The sequence below is a fragment of the Trachinotus anak genome, unplaced genomic scaffold (genome assembly GCF_046630095.1).
Source record: "Trachinotus anak isolate AG129_WGS33_773 ecotype Australia unplaced genomic scaffold, CSIRO_AGI_Tana_v1 ptg000008l, whole genome shotgun sequence".
In the NCBI taxonomy this organism is placed as follows: domain Eukaryota; kingdom Metazoa; phylum Chordata; class Actinopteri; order Carangiformes; family Carangidae; genus Trachinotus; species Trachinotus anak.
In genome coordinates this window covers 24,455,789-24,476,601 of record NW_027273859.1, presented here as the reverse complement: position 1 = coordinate 24,476,601, position 20,813 = coordinate 24,455,789, and the positions used below count along the sequence as shown (strand labels likewise).

Genomic DNA, 20,813 nt, shown 5'->3' with positions numbered 1-20,813 from the left:
GCATTTTGACATGTCAAAGTGGCCAAAGCAGTTAATGAAGGCTGAAACTCATTTAGCCACTTCAGTTTCAGGGTCCTGGTATCGTGCAGACTGACTCACTGTTGCAATGTTGCAATGTGTTTGTTTACCAGCACACCAGCATGAAGTGTCTGCTGCGAAAAGGGTATGTGAATGTGTCAAGGGGGATTCACCTGAGAAATGAGTCACGTGAGCCAACTGCAGATTCCGGGGATTTTCCTGCTCGATAAATTGTGTTAGGCGATTAGAACTGATGAATGCATGTAATATTTAAAAGCTTTGTTCCTTGATGTTGGTTGGATGCAAGAGACAAAAAAAGACACACTCCAAGATTTGAATCACAGAGAGAAAAATCTCAAACAAATGCAATGCTCAAGGGTCTAATAATACATATTTCTGCTCGTACTGCATATGATAAAATATTCAGAAATGTCAAGAGCAGTACAACATGATATGGTTTGAATAAAAGACTTCCCACATCTAACACACTGCAAACTCTTGCATACCACCCACAAGCATTTTGGGCCTAACACCACACGGGCTCCCGTTATCATCCTCAACAGTCTGTCGTGAAACCGAGGAACAAGAAACAAAGTGGAGCTCATCTGTTTCGATAATGATTTTGGCCCATGACCCTGACCAAGTGCAAACAGCACATTTCCATGCACAGCGTTGCCCTTGGCTCCTTTCAATCCTCTGTCTTTGGCTCTGTAGCGTTGACCCTTTTAGCTCAATTTGTTGGTTGCAAGACCATCTCAATGCCAACAAAGAGTGGGTGTTTTCTTTTCAAGTGCGATGTCTTGTATGAAATGCCCTGGCTGTATTCCTGCCTCGCGCTGGGCCAGTGGTCTTTTACAGATTTTCAGTTTCACCCAGGAGCTACAGGGGAAGCAACACTGATGTTATGTTTCGGATCACATCAAAAGCAACACGCTCTCCACATCATAGCCGGTGGGAAACCGCTGGCCTGGCTCTTGCATATATTCAGACCTTCTCATTTTTATCACCATTTTGCCTGCATTGCACACTTCATTTTGAATTCTCCAGCACAGCTACACAAGCAGTAAAGCTGAGCACCTAACCTACATGCTGAGGAGAAAATATATTCTCTGAGAGTTGATAGTGACAAAATGAATTCCTCCTCCTGTGTGCCAACTAGGAGTTTTCCACCTGTTATAGTAAAACAGGTGGAAAACAGGTAATATTTAGGTCTTTTGAGAAGTGAATCTTGGTTAGAATTGCTAGGACTGTGACAAAGGGAGCAAATAAACAAAAATTATACACATTTCAAACAGTGATTCGCGAAGGGTTTATTCATGTTTTACAAATGACAGACTCAGAGTTGCACCTGTTGGCAAAAGCATCATATTCATGACTATGTGGACTATCCTACGTACCTGTTATTTGCTGAAGAGATCATGCATACAAATCAAACATTTTGCGCCAACACAAACACACCCAACTTTAATTAGCTTGTTTTTGTGTGCACATGGTGTATTAAAAACATAACCCCTGCAAGGGAGAGTTCTAATTCAATCTGTGCTTGATGAACAATGTCTATTTGTTCTCCAATGGTGGAAGGCAACACCAATGTTGACTCTTGTTTCTATCACATCTTTTCTTCTACTAAACTTAGCGTGCTAACCAGCTAGCCCCAGTCTGCCTCATCACTTACACAGCGGCCATATACCCTGAAGATGACGCCCTCAGAGGTCGTATTATAAACTATTTTATTATAAAGACAACAATGTCTAAAGCTCGACAATCACAACCACCTGCTACTGGCAACAAACAACGTTCGGTGGCAGAGAGAACTTACAAATAGGTCCTTTGAAATACCTATTGTGAGTGGAACCTCAGGGAAAAAAGGTGTCAGCTTTGATAGATTAGTGTTTTAGGCTGAAACATTCAGTCTGTGCTTAATGAACAGTGTTTTATGCCTGCACAATGCTTGTTTTGGAAGCGTTTATGTACTACATCTTATGATCAATAATATATTGTACATGGAGTACAATCCACTCATTCTAGCCTTCAGTAAATAATATGAACGAACAAAGCCTGGTTCAAAACGTTTAAAAGTTGTAGTTTCACACAACAACCTTGCTTTTTCACCTATTGCAGTCTTGTATATATGACCGCTAGGTTATTTGCTGAAGAGATCATGCATGTAAAACAGTTTGTACCAACACAAACCACATCTAAGTTTAATTATTTTAAGTATATGTGCATGAGTTGTATGAAAAACATAGCAAAATTCCAGTCCATCATGTCAGGCACGGGCGAGCAAGTTTTTTACAACCTTGGGGAACACGACCGTCAGCTTTGATAGATTAGTTTTAGTTTAGTTTTTCAGTCTGTGCTTGATGAACAGTGTTATTTGCCTGCACAATGCTTGTTTTTGAAGCTTGTATGTACCACATCGGAGAATTTATAATATAGCAAATTGTCTATGGAATATAATCCATTGAATCTGGCCCTCAATAAACAATGTGAACAAACAAATCCTGGTTCAAAAAGTTTAAAAGCTTGCAGTTTTACACAAAGACCTTTTCAGAAATTCAGCATATTTATACCATTCATCTGTCACGGTTTGGTGTGTTTTTAGTCCGTTGGGACAAAGTGGTCTGCATATATATGTATATAGTATTATTATTTTGCTCCAAACTGAAATTGTCTTTGAATTTTATTACAGCACAAAAGTTTTAAACTGTGAAAATCCTCTGTACAATATTTTCCCGTGTGATTTCAGAAACTTAAATCCTAAATGTCAGAATGGACTAACCCACTCTTTTTCAGTCTCATTTTTGGGTGGACCTCAACAGCGGGGCCAGCTCTATAATAGCGAATGTCATTGATGTGACGGACTAACTGACTGACTGATGGTATTTCCCGGCTGCTCGAGAGCTGCGGGGAAGCGGAGGAGTGCTTTTACACAATACACTGAACCTCGCCTCCATTACGGCAAATAAATTACTTTCATTACATGTATAATTATTATTAAAGGAGGAAGATGAATAACTAAAAATAAGACACACAAACAGCTGGAGAGGGGGAGGGAGGGAGAGAAGTCATCAGTAACAAGGCTTCATACAGGGAGTTAGACATGAAGTTACAGGGAGTTAGAGAAGAGTTGGAAGTAAATAAAGGATAAAAATGAGATGAAATAAAACAAAATAAAATGGTCTATCTTGGGGCGGTTGCCTTGGTAGCTCACCTGAATGAATGATTGCCATTTGGGCTAAGTTTCTGCCCTGTTGGCATGGGTTTGAGTCTAGCGTGTAGCACTTTTTCTTTCTCTTTCTCTTTCTCCAGTTTTCCTTTCTCTCTTATTATGACTGCAATTAAGGAAACAAACAAAAAAACTGGTGATTTTGTCAGATGACATCACAGTTATTGTATGCCGGTTCAGCCACATACTAGGTTTTGATCTGGTCTTGTTGGTGAAGTTATCCCCTTTTGTACAAGCCAGATTGATGCAGAGCATTAGGGAAGGTGCACTATTTGTTACACTCTTTGAACTATTCTCGGACATAGCCAGTTTGGGGGAAAGCTGCTCAAGGCTAAATGATGGGATTGGTTAAAAAGCAGATGTACTATACATTAAAGAGGCCATCTGTCGTTTCAGTCTCTTTGGTTTGTAATGCAATATATTGCTGATAAGCATACAGAACTAAAGTATAGAGCGAGTGAGGCACATCAGCCTTAAGCTATAAACCTGGTAAGGATGGAAAAAATTGAATAAACTCATGATTTCTCTTGCATTTACAAGCTGAGGAGTAGTCATATATCAAAAAAGGCAGACATTTTCTGTTTAAAGTCTTTGCTAATTATGGTCGTCTAAAGTTTTCTCCTTGTTCTTTTGGTTTCGCAGAAAAAGAAACTGGCAGAGAGAGGTACGTAGAAGTTAAAAGTCAAACATAAAAATAATAGCAAATTTGCTGAAAACTAGATGACAATAAACAGCCAAGACTATGAAATAATGAGGAGAGAAAGACAGCAGAAGACACACAGAAGGAATGAGGAGAAACACAAGTGGAAGAAAAAGTATGATTAGAAGAGGAGGAAGAAGCACAGTGTGAAAATAAGGAGAAGAAGGGGCACAAGAAGGTGAAGAAGCACGAGAAGAAATAGGAGCAGAGGGAGAAATTGGCAAAGGATCACGCATTGGTATGATGAGAAGGAGCATGTCAATACAATGCAGTAATGAAATTGAGTATACAAAACTCCAACTCTCAGATCTCAGCTGGAGATGTAGTATTTTGAGAGCGTAGACAGTGCTGAACCGTCCCTCTACCGATATAATTGTAAGACTTAACAGAATTGCCAAAAGGGTGGAGATCATCAGGTGAAATAGAGATGTAGACCAGCGTATCATCTGCATAACAATGGAGACTGGTACCAAGTTTTCAAATGAAAGAGGCAAGCAAGACTGAGATTCTACAGCCATGCTAGTAGCTTTGTGAGGCTACACATGGGCACAGTGGTTCTTTGAGCTAAATGCTAATGTCAGCTGGCTAACATTTTCACAATAGCTATGCTAACACACTGATGCTGAGTAGGTGTCATTTTTACTACAATCACCGTCTTTGTTTAGCATTCAGCATTTCCTAATTAGCTGTAAGCACAAGGTACCGCTCAGGCTGATGGGAATTAGTTTTGGAGCTATTTAATCATAAACATAAGTATTGGACTAAAATTTTGATACGACCAGATTTGACTAAAGTGATAATATCAGGAAGAAAATGGCAAAATGTCTAGAGGAGTATCATCAATTACCATTCATCCTCTTGGGAACATGAATGTCTCTTGCCCCCATTTCATGGCAATTCATAAAGTAGACATTGTGATATTTGCTGGTAAAGACTTTAACCTTCTGGTCACATTAAATGAAAGGTCAGGGGATCACCAAAGTCCTTACGATTTATCCTCTTAGAACCATGAATGTCTGTACATAATTCCATGGCATTTAAATAGATGTTCAGATATTTCATTCTGGACCAAAGTTGTGGCTCAACTAAGCGACTAACACTTGACACTTGCATGGCTAAAAGTAAGGAATGAATCTGTTACTTCTTCCATGTCAGCCAGTTTAGGAAGGCCTCAACTTGTCTGGAAACATCATTCCTGTATTTAATTACAAAAAAATATATTTAAAAAAACTAGTTTACTCTTTCACTAATATCTGGTCACAGTTGATCCAAATACCTGAAATATTTTGAAAGCACAGAAACAGAATTATATGATGAGATTGATAGATATATGTAATCAGTAATAATTCACTTTGGCATACATGCAATCATTTCACTTCATGTTTTTAATCATCTATCAACCCTTCAGTTGATCAAGTGTTTTCACAATTATCATGGCAAAGTGACTCTATACAATCAAACTGCGAATGTTGCTTGTAAACAATTATGTTTGATTTATGACATATTCGTTGAGTGGACAAGTTTTATTCTCAATGGATCCAACAAGAAGCAGAAACATAATGGAAAAATATTTCATTAAAAGTTGCCATAGAAACAAAAGATAGAGCCCTTGTCCCAAACATGATTAATTAGATGTCTTAGAAATGTTGGAAAATGGTAAGATGGGAAACACTGTGGTGGCAAGGCAAGACACACCTGTACCTATAGCCTGTGACTGATGCGCATCAGTCTGCCAAACCGAGTCATCATACCCTATATTCAATGTACATTCTGCACTCCTGCTGTGATAATAACAGTGCTTCCTCTAGATGTATGGTAACAGATCCTCGCCTCTGTCTGTGAATGTGCCACTGTATAATTTCTCAGTCTGGTAAAGGACTGGTTGTTGGTTCAACAGGCTCATAGAACGGAGAACATCACATGGAAAAGACTGAATTGAAGACGATTGAATTGAAGATTTGCAAGTGATGTGAATTATGGTTGTTCTGGATTACGTGTGATGAGGAAATCACTGGCACCCGTATTCATGCAGGCATAAAAATATAGTCATGCAAACAAAACATCTCCTGTAGCTACACACACATACGCAAATGCACACACATGCATGCAATACAACTCTTAATGTGAAAAAAGGCGAAGGAAAAATAAGAAGAGAGGAAGATGTATAAAAAGAAACCAATGTCATTTTAACCGGGGAGTCTTAACTCTGAGCAATGTGCGATGTAACACGGCTAAGCAGGGGCTTTGCACAGTGATCCACATGGTGTGTGGCTTTATGAGAGGGCAGATGGTACCACTCAAGCAGGAAGTGATTGACATAATGACATGGCCGACCAGGGAATGTGGGTGTGTGTGCACTGAATGAATGTGTGCGTGCATGTGCATGTCCAATGATACATCCTTAAAGTGGATTCAGAGAAATGTCTTTATTTTCCCTAAACCATGTTACTCTTCAGTGTACGTGTGCGTGCATGTGTGTGATATCCAGGAACTGCGCTCTGTTATGTCCGCATGTCGACACATTGAGTAATGATAGTGGATGCACGGAAAAAAGGTCAGGCATACTTTAAAACTCTTTCAAGTTAAATCAAACTGTACAGCGAAATAATTTTGAGCATGTCAGTGCAGTTGCACTAGCGGGCTCCATAGCTGCCTAAAATATATGTGTGTCGTCTGAAAGATGACAGAGAAAACACATGGAGGAAGACTTCACTAGTTGTGATATGATAAATGGAGGTCATTATTTTCTTCTATTCAGGGGAGAACTTTAAAAATTAGTGGGGGGGGGCGGCTCGGTCAGCGGTCACATGCAGAGAAACTGGGCTGTAATGTCTGGTGTGACATCATTTGTTATTACTTGGATAACAAAGTGGCATAGACACAGTGGTGGAGAGTTGAGACAATTTTCACCATGATTACATCAAGAGGGAGGCTGAGTGTACAGGGATTACACAAGGTGTTCTGCAGCCATAAGGTCATGTGTTTGATTCCTGAAATGGTGCATCTGTCATCAGCTACGTGTGTCCGGTCTAAGTGCCCTTGAGCATGACACTTAATCCCCTCACTCCCTCGGTAAGTGTGGTTTTATCCACCATTTTTAGGCATGTTTTCAGTTTAAAAAAAAAACATGAAAAGAAACTTCAGTGAAAATTTGAGAAAGTCATTTTTATGCTCGTCAAAACATGGCGAAATGCGACAGAGTGCAATGGAAACCGACATAGTAAATAAAGCATGACATTCATGAAACATGTGGCTTTTAATGCTACTCAAGATTCCACTGAACTGACAAAAACCTCAGCTCTATATGGACCGCTGAGGAGACCTTTATGTTTTTCACACTTTAATACATGAGATGAACATAAAAGTCATGTTTCCTTCATGTTTGCCATCATTTAAAGTTTTCCTGGTGCAATACATCATCTTGCTGCATCCTGTTTTTCATCAGTTTAATGGCATATGACTGGAGAATTAGCACCACCAGCTATTTACCTCAATATGTCCAACTCCTAATAGTTCTATAACAGTAGTAGAACATTAGTTTGATGCCTGAATGAAGATTGAAAGAGTGATACTTGCTTTGTACCGTGAGATAATAATTATCTGTTAAATAAACTATAATTCTCTGTCATTGCTGATCAGACTGAGAAAACAATTTCATCATATGCCATCAGTGTGTTACGACCAAATTATGAGGGAAATTATGTACTTATTTTAAAAACTTACTTTTACTTTAAAGTGAGTTGTCTATTAGACCAGTTACACCATTGATTAAACTCTAACTTCATTATCTCTCATAATCAATCATAGAGATGGCTGCACATGACACACATCAGGATAAAATGTATTTTAAATTATAAGAGACACAAAGAGCTCAGGTTGTAAATGCATAGGTCACATGTGAGAAGCAATTACATATTTCAAATACCATGAACTAATGTTGACAGGTGAAAAACAAGAATATAAATATGACAGACATGATATTTAAATAACACTGATGATGACAACTGGGAGATTGAGTCTTTATTTTGTGTAAAATTATGAAATAAAACAATAAAGAAGATCTTCATAGACCAAAGTTATTGATTCCCTTTACCGTTTTTATAAGTAGCTTGCAACAATGACGGCGACTGTTGCCACAGAGTCACTTTCACTGACTCCTTCAATAGTCTTAACATGGGCCAGCTCCTCTTCCAAAAAGCAGTGAGAGTGAGATGAGAAAAAAAACCATCAAAGTTTCAAAACACAGAGCGAACAAAAACATTAGCATGCTAACAAATGAGCCACAGCCCGTCTTGTAGCCACCAATCTGCCCTAAAGGTGTAGCCTAAAATCACATTATAAAGACAACAATGGCCAAGGCTCTTGCCAATTGCTTGTCACCATGCAGATGTCTGAATGTCCTACACTCGGAGGCGGCTGGTGAATCAGCTGTCTTTTCTGGCACAGAGATAAGATTCACCTGAAAAGTCAGACAGACACACAGAACAGGCTGATCAGGTCTGTTAAGTGTTGCACTGAGCTTCACAGTAATTTAAAGTGAACAACTTGGGCTTTTTAACTTCGTAATTCTGAAACTATGGTTTTATTCAGAAAAAAAAATTGCAGTTGAAAGATGAGGATAAGATGAGTTTGTATCCATTTGATTTTATGTGGGTGTCTGGCTGGTTCTCACTCCCCCCTCTCTCACCTGTTGTAACTGGTTCAGTTTTATTTATAATTTCTTTGTCATTTACTTCATATACTTCCTTCTTATCGGTGCCACTGCATCTTTTGAAAGTCTGGGAGAACCCAACATGACCTGCTCCTGTTATTTGCATACACTTGGGTTGAGTTCAAGAGCTATTTAGCACTTCTAGGCTATTTGATGTTCCCTGCATAATTATTTAAAAGGGATCAGACCAGGTCACAATTCAAAAACCTAGTTAAGACCCGCATAAGATTGGTTTCTTTTATAAACTGATTTATGTCTGTGCTTGGACTTTTGAAAAAAGATTTTAATCTCAATGGAAATCTTGGATAAGATGAAGGCTAAATACAAAAATGTAATTAAATCTCTAAAAAGGCTGGCAGTTTGTGTTGAGCATCTCTGCATTGACGCTTCAGGGTCTTGTGATGCTCATTTATCTTCATGCTAAGCGACAGGAATGTTGCAAAAGTAATGGATTCATCTGATTAAAGTAATGTCAAAGCTCCATGGTGTGTGATCGTGATGCAAGTGGCGCTGTAAAAGAGGTGCAACAGCAACGAAGAGGGGTTTCTCTCTTTCTTTTTCTTTTTTAAGTTGCATTGCCAGTCAAAACTTCAACTACAAGCCTGCGCGCCGTGGCAGGGACACACCTTGCCTTTCCCTCTCCCTCCATCTGAAGGCCTGCCGTGGGCTCAGAGGAGGAGTGTGGATGCGAGGAAGAGTCGGCTGTTGCATGCTGAGTGATGACGAAAGCCGACATAACTAAAACCCACCTACAGTTCATTTAAATGCCCGCGCACGGCTCTCCCTCCAGCTCGTCACAGTGTCTCCCGCTGCTCTGTATTTATAAGGCGCCCCGGTGCGCGGAAAGGCACAAGCATGCCTCATCTCTAGAGGGGCAGAGCGCGTCGCTGCGACTTGGAGACGTTTTTGGATGAGAGAGCCGCTGCTGAGGAGCCGCTGCTGAAGAGGAGACGCGGGAGCGCAGGAGTTTTATCCCAAGTTCACTGCAGCGGGTCGTTGCGACAGCGACCTTGTGTTCTCAGGGGTGAGTTGTTGCTTTTAATTCCCCGTGATTTTTTTTTTTTTTTTTGGTTCTTTTTTTTTTTTTTTTAATTTCTCTTTTGTTTCTGTGGGAAATTAAGGCTGCGCATTCCGCCGGTGGATGAGGATGCAGAGCAGCCAGTGTTGAGACAGGATGGAGCGTCCCTGAACTAATGTGCAAACCTGTGGCCTTGCTCATGTTGTTGTTATCTTTAGTGTTATTTATGTTATTTTACCCCAAAAAAAAGTGTCGCCAGAACTTGTTGCTCTGGAAAAAAGCCTTTCATTGCAGGCTCGGTGGGAACATCTTGTGCATTTCTGCCGATTGCACTGATGCTTGTGAGGAGATCAGCGCAAAATAACACCAAACTCCACATTTTAATTAGTTATCCCTCTATGTTTGTTAAAGTCACAAAGGTTCGCTGTGCAGACAAATGAAACTGAAATAATCTCAGTCTGTTTTCTTTGTATTTTGGCGTAAATCTATCCTCTTTTGTGAAGGTTGGCAACTGCTTTTCTCTTAGTAGCAACACGCAATTCTGCAGCTGCTTATTTTGTGTTTGGACTTCTCTCGACAACAGAAATCGGGGGGGGGGGGGGGGGGGGCGGGATCTTTCGTTCTTACAGTCAGAAGTTATTGTGGAAATCTGTCACCATTTGGATGATCAGTGCAGTCTCTGACCGTGTTGGTGGTGGTGATATGGAATGTGTTTGTTGTGTTGCTGTTGCGTGCTGAGTGATGGTGATACCAGCCATAAATGAACACTACTAAAAAATGCTGTTTAACCTCTACTGTCACCTCCACATGATACGTCATGTGCACTGTGTATGTACCTGTACCCTCTAAGTTCCTGTTCACTGAAGGGCACACAGAGACACGTACCTGAGGTAGGAACGCCAACCAGCTGGAATAATACGACTTTGCCCCCAGTTAACTTAATTCACCATGTGTGACCACAAAACCACAACAATAAAGCTGTTAAAGCTATAATCTGACACAGGGCCCCTCTATAAGCCATGGCCACAAAAATACCTTACAATACAATAGATCTTGTTTTTTTTTTTTTACCTCCAGAGGACCACTTAAAAAAGATGTTTTGAATGCAAATGAAATGTTTTGACAGACAGCAGAAAACTAGTAAGAAAAGAAGTTAGTTATATAATTAACACCAAATTATGACTGTAGATGATGATGTTACCTGAGAAAAGACTGACGGGTAATTTGCTAATGTAGAAATGTATAATAATGTATAAAAACATCTGTGAATCTAAAGCGTTCATTTAGCTTTGAATCAGATGGGAAATGGTGTAAAAGCAGTTGGTTAATCTGTGCTTTGGCACATAGCGTTGCAGTTAATATCCATAACAATATAATAGCGAAGTATCCGATACCCAAACCTGCAGACCTGCTAAAAAAGATATGAATCTTCATATTCAGAGCACATTGTCATCAATAGTCACATCCGTTATTGATCCTTTCTTATCTTAGCGGGGTGCAGCTACAGAGGGTGAGGATTAAAGGGCCGCCCATTTGAGTTATTCGTGCGCCCCAGGACACTTGAGTCAATATTTATGAACAGGCGCCACTTTCTCCTAAAGCCGTGAACTGAGGACTTGGCTGACCTGACTCACGGGAATGCAAATGCAAAGTGCAAAGTGTCAGTGGATGTGGAGTTGAGTGGGTGGAACTGTAAGACTTTAATACCTGTGGCCAGAGCAACAATAGCCTATATGAACATTTCCCGTGTGACAGTCTCACTTACTGGGACTCTGCAGATTTTTTTTTTTTTTCCCATCGTAGGGACATCATATGTTCAAGGGCATTCCCTGCGATTCCTGGCTGCTGCAGGGCAGAGTTCAGAAAGACTCGCTGAACTGTTTCAGAGGAGCAACAATAAGCAGAGGTGGAGCTGTGGCAGCAGGAGCCGAGCAGAGGCCGGTGGAGAGGTGAAGCGCTGACCTTGGTGCTGAATCCGTCCCGACGTAATAATACGACATTAATGTACATTCCAGGCGACGCCACGGTCAAAGAGCAGCTGATAGGAAACTGGGGCCGTGGTCGGTCAGTTCAGTTGTGATTATGTGTGTATGTTGTATGTGGTTGCATTAACAGAAGAAGAGGGTGAGAGGCTGAAGTGGTGGCAGTTACCTAAAAAAAAAAAAGTGTTCAAAAGTAACATTCCTGGCAATAAACGCAGCGTCTGGCACTTCTGTCTTTCTGCACAACATAGATAAAGTTGGCGATTTCAAAGTTTCTAAACTAAATCCTTTAGTCAAATGTCCCACCATGTAAACAAACTGCATTATGTTAACAGTTCTAAACCAAAGCCAGCAAATTATACCTAAAGTATCAAATGTAAAATTAGAGGAGAGCAGTGCAAAAAAAAAAACCAAACACATTTTAATTATTGCTCCTTGCATCAATAATGCATCATACATAAAGAGATTGCATTATAAATAAAATGATCTTTTTTTTTTCTCTCTTCTTCTCTTAATCTTAATCTTAATGTGATGCAACTATAGAATAAAAAAAAAGTAGCAGAGTTAAAAGTACAATATTTCCCTTTGACATGTTGTGGAATAAAATACCATATGAAGTACCATAAAGTTTTGCTATGTACTTTAGTAAATAGGTACTTTTCAAACTTGGCGAAAACAAAGTGCAGTGGATCAGGAATCGTTTCATGTATGGAGGCTAAGTAAATATTTGCCCTTGAAACAGTACACATTAATACAGTGTTATGTCACTGTAAAGCAAAGGTGCCGGCATGTTTGCTCTGTTGGATAATATCATCTCCTACTTTAATGATTCATATCCTCTTTGACTGACATTTAGTCGAGTCAAGGTAATCTCTAACTAATAAAACTTCTGTTTCCCCTCCTCCTTCTTTTGCTTTTCAGAAATATCCCTGGGAACACACATATACTAACACGCAAGCACACACACACACACACACACACACACACACACACACACACACACACACACACACACACACAATCCTACACAGGCAACATGCAGGAGTCAGAGCCTACAGTGTGCCAGCTGCAGCCCAACATCATCTCAGTGCGTCTTTTCAAGAGGAAGGTTGGTGGTCTGGGTTTCCTGGTGAAGCAGAGGGTGTCCAAACCACCTGTGATCGTGTCGGACCTGATCCGTGGGGGTGCAGCGGAGGAGTGCGGCCTGGTGCAGGTGGGCGACATCGTCTTGGCTGTCAACAACAAGCCCCTGGTGGACCTGTCCTACGAACGGGCCCTGGAGACGCTGAAGAATGTGTCACCTGAGAGCCACGCCGTGCTCATCCTCCGTGGGCCCGAGGGCTTCACCACCCACCTTGAGACCACCCTGTCTGGAGATGGACGCCAGCGCACAGTGAGGGTCACGCGCCCCGCCTTCCCACCCTCAAAGTCCTATGAGCACTGCTCCCCTCTCAGTCCATTCAGCCCCGGGCAGCAGCAGCAGGTCAACAAGGAGCCGCAGCTTAGGGCTATAGAGAACCTGTCCTCGCCGTCCATCACTCAGTCCCTGCTGCAGAGGGGAGGCGTTCAGGCCCAGGACCCCCTGCTGATGAGGGATGGGGGCCGTGGAGCTCTCTTGTACAACGGGCTGGAGGAGAACAATGAGCTGCTGAAGGAGATCGAACCAGTGCTGCGCCTCATCAAAAACAGCAAAAAGGAGATCAATGGCGAGGGCCAGAGGAATGCCGGGAGAAGGGACGCTGAGATTCAAGTGGCCTGGTAATTTGTGATGTGATACTGCCTTATTGATTCCTTAGCTAAAGTGTCTTTGTGCTTATTCCCTTTCAGAGTGCAGGTTAGTGTTAGAGCCCAGGTACAATTAGAGTCAGGATTTAGGTCAAGGATACTTCAACAAGGTGGTGACTGGCTGATACAAGAGCTTGCAGCAGGTTCTCTGATTGAAAGAAAGTCCACCTCCTGAATTAGCCACACTGCAGTCCCTAAACTCCCTTAATCAGCTGTGTTGCAATAGCTTTTACAGACTCTCTTATTCACTCATTCAGTGTATATGTAATATAACTCAGTGTACAGAGCAGAGTAATTGCTGGTTGCCTGCTGGTCTCCAACAACCCTCAGTCCAAATGACATTGCTTACAACGTGCGTCATGACCATTTCACTTGCTATTCTTACTTTCCTGGAATAAGTGCTTTACGTAAGTTCATGTAAACAACACACTTACCTTTTGACACTTTCCCAAACTTTAAACAAAACTTCCTGTATTCTTTCATTTTATTTAGCTTATTTTTCCGCAACAGAAAGTTTCAACATTGACTGAAAAGGATTAGAATATATGAGAACGTCATTGTGATCTGCATAAATTTGAGGAGGTTTTGCTTCGGTTCAGATATAGCTATTTTAGCACAGACAGATGCATTTGCTTCATTAGTATTTGTGTCAGTTCACATCAGTGTGAAATGATGGACCCTGATTTGAATACTGCATTGCAAAGCTTGTCACAAACCTGTCATTAGACGATCCTTCATCGGCTTGCAAGAGAGCAGGACTTCTTCCAAACAGACCCTCTTGGTTATGAAGGTCGTATGCAGGAGTGATTCTGCAAGCAGGTAGTTGAGAAGTGTGAAGTTGGCAACTATGCTGTACATTTAATGTCTCCCTCCTAACTCTTAGTGAAGAAAACTCACAAATGCTGAACCAGTTTTTCTCAGTCTGAGCCAATACTCCATCTCCAACTCTGTCTAAATGGTCTGCACAGTGTACTGTTGATATTGGCGTCTCAGTTATCTGCTATTGTCCTCCCACGACCAATTGAAATCAAATTGAGGCTGCAGTCTCTTTGAATCAATATCTCATTCTTGACCAATCCAAGCACATCCTCCTCTCTTTCATAAATACACTTTGAGTGATTCATTGCTTTCTAGGGGTACGTGTGCTAACAAATAAACAAAACAAAACTCAAAGCAGGAACAGTGAGGTCTTGCTAAAATGTTTTGTTTCTTAATGGGGCCATCTGCCTGTCCATAAATGGGGTTTTAAGCCTATAGATCTATATAATAAAACATGTTGACATTTGGTCAGCACCAGGAAGGAGTCAGCTAATTTAATTTTAGATTCTGTATTAGCTTTGGAAGAAAACCTTCTGAAGAGTTCTGAGTATAAGCTATTATTTTTTAAGAGAATAGTCAACAGTATCTGTTTTTGGATGGGTATATTTGTGCAAAAACACATCTCGAATTATTCCTCGATGACTATTTCCTGGGATAGAATGGCACATTATAGCTAGCAGATAGCTTGTTTTCAGAGGAGAGACTAATGATGAATGACACACGCAACGTTGTCTCTGCGTGTTTGAACTCCTCCTCTGATTTGTGGGGATGAATATGCTTTTACAAATTGTGGCAATAAAGAGATTCAGTGTGACAGGGAGTGTGAAAGAAGGGAGAAGAGATGCCTGTAAGAATTTACAACTAGCATGGACACGTGCTCATGAGGAAGATTGGAGATGGGGGTTGGGGGGTGCGATATATGTGGGCGTTTTCGATTGGAGGAATGCAAACTTGAAATCACACGCCGATGAGTTTGCCTTATTTATTCATGTCTCGTGTGGTTTGCCACAGCGGAAGCACAAGGATCTCCCCTCCCCCCTTTAGTCTCCCAGGATGGTTGAGTGAGATTTCTCACTGTTCATATCCTGGTCTTTTTTTCTTCAGGGGGGTGAATGGCAGCTGTTTGCACAGTGAACTGATTTTTTTTCCTCAAAGAAATGCAGTTTGTCATCTTGATTCACATTACACATGTCTGTGTAGCCATATATCTTTTTAAATGCCCAAATAAGCCTGAACTAAATCAGTGCTCTTACGAGTCTAAATGCACGAAGAATGAGCTTGAAATGAGAAACCTAAATATAGTTTTAATTTCCTGCATGAACAAGGAAGATGTAGGCAGAGATGTTTTCTCTCCACTTATTTGCAGAGAAACTAAACAATCCAAGTCATGCAGTGTCAGTATGCTTTTTGCAATTAACTTTTAAATCCCTGTCTCCCCCCTTGTCACTCACAGGGGTTGTTTTCTTTAGAGTTTTGGTGACTTACTCCCACTTCTTCTTAAAAGTTGAGAACAGAGCTGTGGTGACAAATTGCTGAAGCTGACCCACACGTAGGAGCAAGTTGTCCCTCTGCAGCACAGCAACAGGTGCTAAAATATAACACAGGAGAGCCTGATAGACGTCAGCCAAGCTCCGTCTACCCACCCACCAAGTCCTGAACAGAGAAAACACCCATGTGGGTGTGCAGAGCCTTTAGAAATCGTGCAGGGATTTCTGATTTAACAGCATTTTGGAAGGTGTACAAGTCTTATGTTTTATTTATTTGCAAAGGAGGAAGGTATGATGCTTGTTTACTATCTTTGTGTCTTTGCATGTTTGTGCATGTGTGTGCGTGGTTTGGATGGGATTTTAAAGTGAAATGAAAGATTTGTTTTGCACCAGATGTGAGCTCACACACCTGACAGAAAATTGTGTCTGACTTCTAGGGACCTCGGCGTGGGAAATGGCACGTCTCCCCAGCTGGTGTCAGATAACGACAGAATGCTGGAAAACATGCCGGTGGTGCACAACAACACTGACAGTGACAAGGTAAAATGAAACAAATGCTCAACCCTTGAAATAATTTAAAGCGAGAAAGATCATGTTTGAGAATAAGTTTGTGCATTTCTCCCCCACCAGATCAATAACCTGAAAATCCTTTGCCCTTTTCTGTGTTTTTTTTTCCAAGTGTTCATGAGCAGGCTTGCTAAGTGAATCTCTGTAGCTGTGTAATGCATGTGCATCCATGGCTGCCTTCGTCTGTCTGGCTCTTTTAGACTTGTACAATAATCCACACTATTGGCCCATTCCATGCTCTCAGAAACCAAGCACGCACATCTGTGTTGCTTCTTTGCACATAGTGATAAAGCCTTTGCTTAAGATCCCATCACCTAGGCATTAGATCCTTCCGGCTGCAAGCTGGTGCAGCATTAAATCCAGCTTATGGCTTCTACACAGAAGGGTCTGGTTACAGGTCTGAGTGTCTGTGACAGGGATCATGTCGTAATCTGCACATGGTCCGCTGTTAGCCACCCACTTGTGACGTCACTCGAGCCCCCATCAATGGCACCGGATGGGGCGAAATGATTCCAGGAGGCCTAATGAATGCATGCAGCTGCTGATCCATCTCTCTGCATCAAATGTGGCCCCTCTTGAAATGATCCAGCCCCTCAGACCTGCAGAGAAGAGAGTGTTAATGTACATGCTGGTGAGAATATGTGTGTGAGATTGTGTTTGGGAAAGAGGCAGGGAGGGGGCAGTTAGAGGATATGTATGTATGAGGTGGTAAGAAGCCATCTTTCCTGGTAGTGTGTGTTCAGTCTGAAGAAGCTTGTTTGCCTATGTGCTGGTTAGAAGGTGTGTTTGAGAAGTTAAATAAGGAAGTAAAAAATGCCTGCAGTAGGTTTTTCTATTTTTTTCTAGATACTGTTGGCACATTGCTAGATTTTTAATTTAATAGACTAAGTTAAATATTAAATAAAGCATGGAGGAAATTTTTGTACCATTAAATACAAGGATTTAAAGTGACACATCGATGGCCTGCAAATTAGTGTTCTGACTTTGGTGAAGGATTTTCTGTGTGCCTCCAGCTTGAGCTTCTGCTACTGCATAATTTAATGTTTAATAAGCCTGTTGCAAAGGATAGGTGGCAGAATGATCTGTCAGATTCCAGCAGACAGTGAGTTCTGAAGACGCCACTTTTGATGATCCATTGAAAGCAGAGAATATGCTCTGAGCCTCCTTTTTAACACGCTATGGCTTAATCATCACTGAATAAGGTGCCAAATGTCAAACCATAAATTCACTTGTGTTAAAAAAAACATGACTAAACCATATAAATATTTAACGGATAACATTTCTCAGACTGTCAGTCTCATTTCCTTCGTTTTCTTTCTTCCCATCTACCCCCCGTCTTGCGCGCATCATCTCCATTTCCCATCAAAAGTTTTAATTGATGGGTGAATGAGGAACTTTTACTGCATAACTGCATTTACCAGAAAGACTTTGGTGATTACGCCCCATTATGAAATTATCTTCATCAGATTAGCTTCAATTATCTTCATTTCTAGCTCCATGGCTGCTCCCTTCTGTTACATCCACACCTTGTTCTTGACATTGAGGCCTAGTGATTGACGCACGATGGGATTCATACGATTTTTGAGAGTGTGGGTGGTCCAGCAGCTCTCTTCAGTAATACTTGATGTACAGCATGAGGGAGGAAAGTGATATTAAAACAGACTCTCTGATGCGCTGTTTCAACAATACTGGACTGCAGCAGGTAGCACTGTATGTTGCTAACAGAATGGTGAGACAAAAGCAGGTAACAGTGGAAGACAGACTAGTTGGTCAAGAGCTTTTCTAGTCTTATGGACCACTCAAAGCACTTTACATTACAAGCCACATTCACCCATTCACACACACATTCATACAGCACATACATACATACTTTTCTACCATACCAATGTTAAATCGAGGCAATTTGAGGTTCAGTATCTTGCTCAAGGACAGCAGACAGAAAGAGCAGGGAATCAAACTGCTGAACTTCCGATTAGCGGAGCCACAGCTACAGCTAATAAAATGAGTCCAACATTTAGATTCAGTTTAGGATTTAATATTCCATCATCATTTAAAAAAAAATCTTTATCGTTTATTTGTTATTCACTTTATTTTCAGAGTGAGAGATATTACCATATGTGAATATCAGTAATGCCTGGAAAAATGGAGGTGATCTAAAACTTTTGACCAGTAATATACACAGCTGACATGCTAATGGTGGAAAATTTACCACTCTCAATTCTTTTCTTGATTTCAGACTGAGTTCGAAGGAGCATTTGTAGCAGATGACTATTGATTTTGCAGACAGAAATGATAATGGTTGCTGGCAGATTTTACCAGCTAGCGAGCTAATTAAGCTAATGTTAGCCATGACTAGGTTGAAAACCCTGTCCAGTTGACTTTTTTGTTTCAAGACTTTTACATTGGCTGAGGTTGCTCGAGTAAACTTCCCCAAACTGAATAAAGAGCAGGGCAGAGCCGTAATGCTAAACCAGTTTCCACACAATGGGAAAATACTGTATAGTAGATGTGCTGGTCATGGATGTTTTCCATCTGCGCAGGCTAATGGGGATTCTCTTAACAATAACCAACATAAAGTTACTTTATTATTATTTATTGATTAATCCTGATCCCAGTTTGTAGTATTCAATACAACTGAAAGTTACATCCGGGATTCAGCCCACTTGATCCTAAAAAATATGTGAAAAATCTAATATGTACTGGGACGCTCCCCAAACTACGAAGTAACATCATGTTCATGTTTAGCAAAAGGTCAATTGGACATTCATTAGCTGACCTCGATCTCAATAAACATTTTAGGGGGCAAAAAAAGGCATCTGTCCTTCCATAGTGACTCTGACATTTCAAATTTACATCAGGACACATGTCTAAATAAAGAATAAGTAAACTGACATTTACAGGTTGTTCACATATAAACAGGCTGTCTCTGAAACCTGCAAGTGGCATTAATAGAAATTACTTTCTTAAATGTAAATGCCAAAGCTATACCTTCCGGTCAGTGAGCGACAAATATTCAAATAATGCACAAATGCTCTGCTTTTCTTATGTCAACAAGCCTTAGTCCTCTGCGTCTGACTTTTTTTTGCCTCTTCAACTGAGAGTCACTTTACGCTACAGTGATCTTTATTTCCTGTCCACGACCTCAGTGATAACAATGTGTCATATCTGAACTGCACAGTGGGGGCTACTGCTGTTGGAGCATGAACACACAGGACCTAAGCTCTTTACTCTCGGTGTGTGCAAAATGAAATTCGATTCAAACCGCCTCATTCCTCTCTTCTGTATGAGAAGACACGAAATGACAATGAGATCCAACCGATTTGAAGCTGCTGGCATTCATCTCCCCGGTGAGCACAATAATTGTGCCACTATTGTTCAGAATCTGCTCCACTGTACGATTAACAATGCAGCACGAGATGATGAAAGAACTTCCAAGGTGTTGGATTGATTACTCCTGTTTGGCAATCACTCTGTGCCTTTCTCTGGGAACGCATACAGTTGGCTTTGGGGTTAAATTGCAGGCATTCATCAGTCAATAGCTACAATATTGGGAAACCCAGTGAGCCAAGAGTTAGCTTGCCATCAACCTGCTGTTAAATGTTGATTGCCTTTATTGTGGAGTGGGAAATAAAACAGCAATGGTAGAAGAGGGAGAATGTCAAAATGGTTTCTGTGCATAAGTCTTTGTGATTGAGGCTTAAGCACAATAACAAACTGATTTTCCTTGAGAAGAAAGACCTGGAAGTCCACAGAGGAAGCTCTTTGGCTGTAAGAGTCCTGCTAAGAAATGCTTCCAGATATTATTCATGTTAGTCCCATCTTAAATCAACATCCAATTTTCGCACTCAAATCCACTCCCCCGCAGTGGGAGGGCTGCGTCACTTTTCAGCTTACCTCAGTATGACTCCCAGGCATAAGCAACTTATCCAGCTTGCGCCAAAGGTGTCTCCGAGGTCAGAATGTATTAGCCGGATATAGTACTAAGGCATGAAGTAATGATTCATGCGTACATGTCTGTGTGCTCTTTCCAGCCCCTGGAACAGGGCATAACCTCACCTACCAAGACATTGCAGAACGGCAGTCCCTCCAAATGCCCCCGCTTCATAAAGATCAAGAACTGGGAGACTGGAACCGTCTACAGCGACACGCTCCACCACAGCTCCAGCAAGGTAAGGCGTATGGAAATCAGTCCAATTAAAGGTTAAATAAAGCAATCTCCTGTAGCATTTACATTTATTGCCGAGGCAACCATCCTGTCGAGGATGAGAAAGATTTCGATATCATGATTGAAGTCATCCTTGAATAGCCGGGGTCTCTGTGCCATTGTTGAATCTGAATGAAGGCTCAAAGGTGCTATTGTGTCCCTGTGCCCTCACACACTAAATTGAGGCAGATTTAATCTATTGGCACCAAGTGAACAGAAAAATAGAAACACTAATGCAATTGTAATGAAATGCAATACATCAGCCCTGCAGGAAAAATGACTTTGTTTAAAAT

At 41.1% G+C, this 20,813-nt stretch overlaps 1 protein-coding gene across 1 annotated transcript in view; it reads left to right on the top strand.

Annotated features, from left to right (window-relative positions):
- Window positions 1–9,400: 9,400 nt before the first annotated feature.
- The window catches only part of nos1 (nitric oxide synthase 1 (neuronal)), a 45,278-nt gene continuing 33,865 nt past the window's right edge, over window positions 9,401–20,813 (top strand). Inside the window, exons 1-4 of the mRNA XM_071483698.1 lie at window positions 9,401–9,682; window positions 12,580–13,416; window positions 16,187–16,289; window positions 20,348–20,485. Of these exons, the coding sequence (XP_071339799.1) occupies window positions 12,695–13,416; window positions 16,187–16,289; window positions 20,348–20,485 (963 nt within the window). The 5' untranslated portion in view covers window positions 9,401–9,682; window positions 12,580–12,694. The remainder of the gene's footprint in view (window positions 9,683–12,579; window positions 13,417–16,186; window positions 16,290–20,347; window positions 20,486–20,813) is intronic.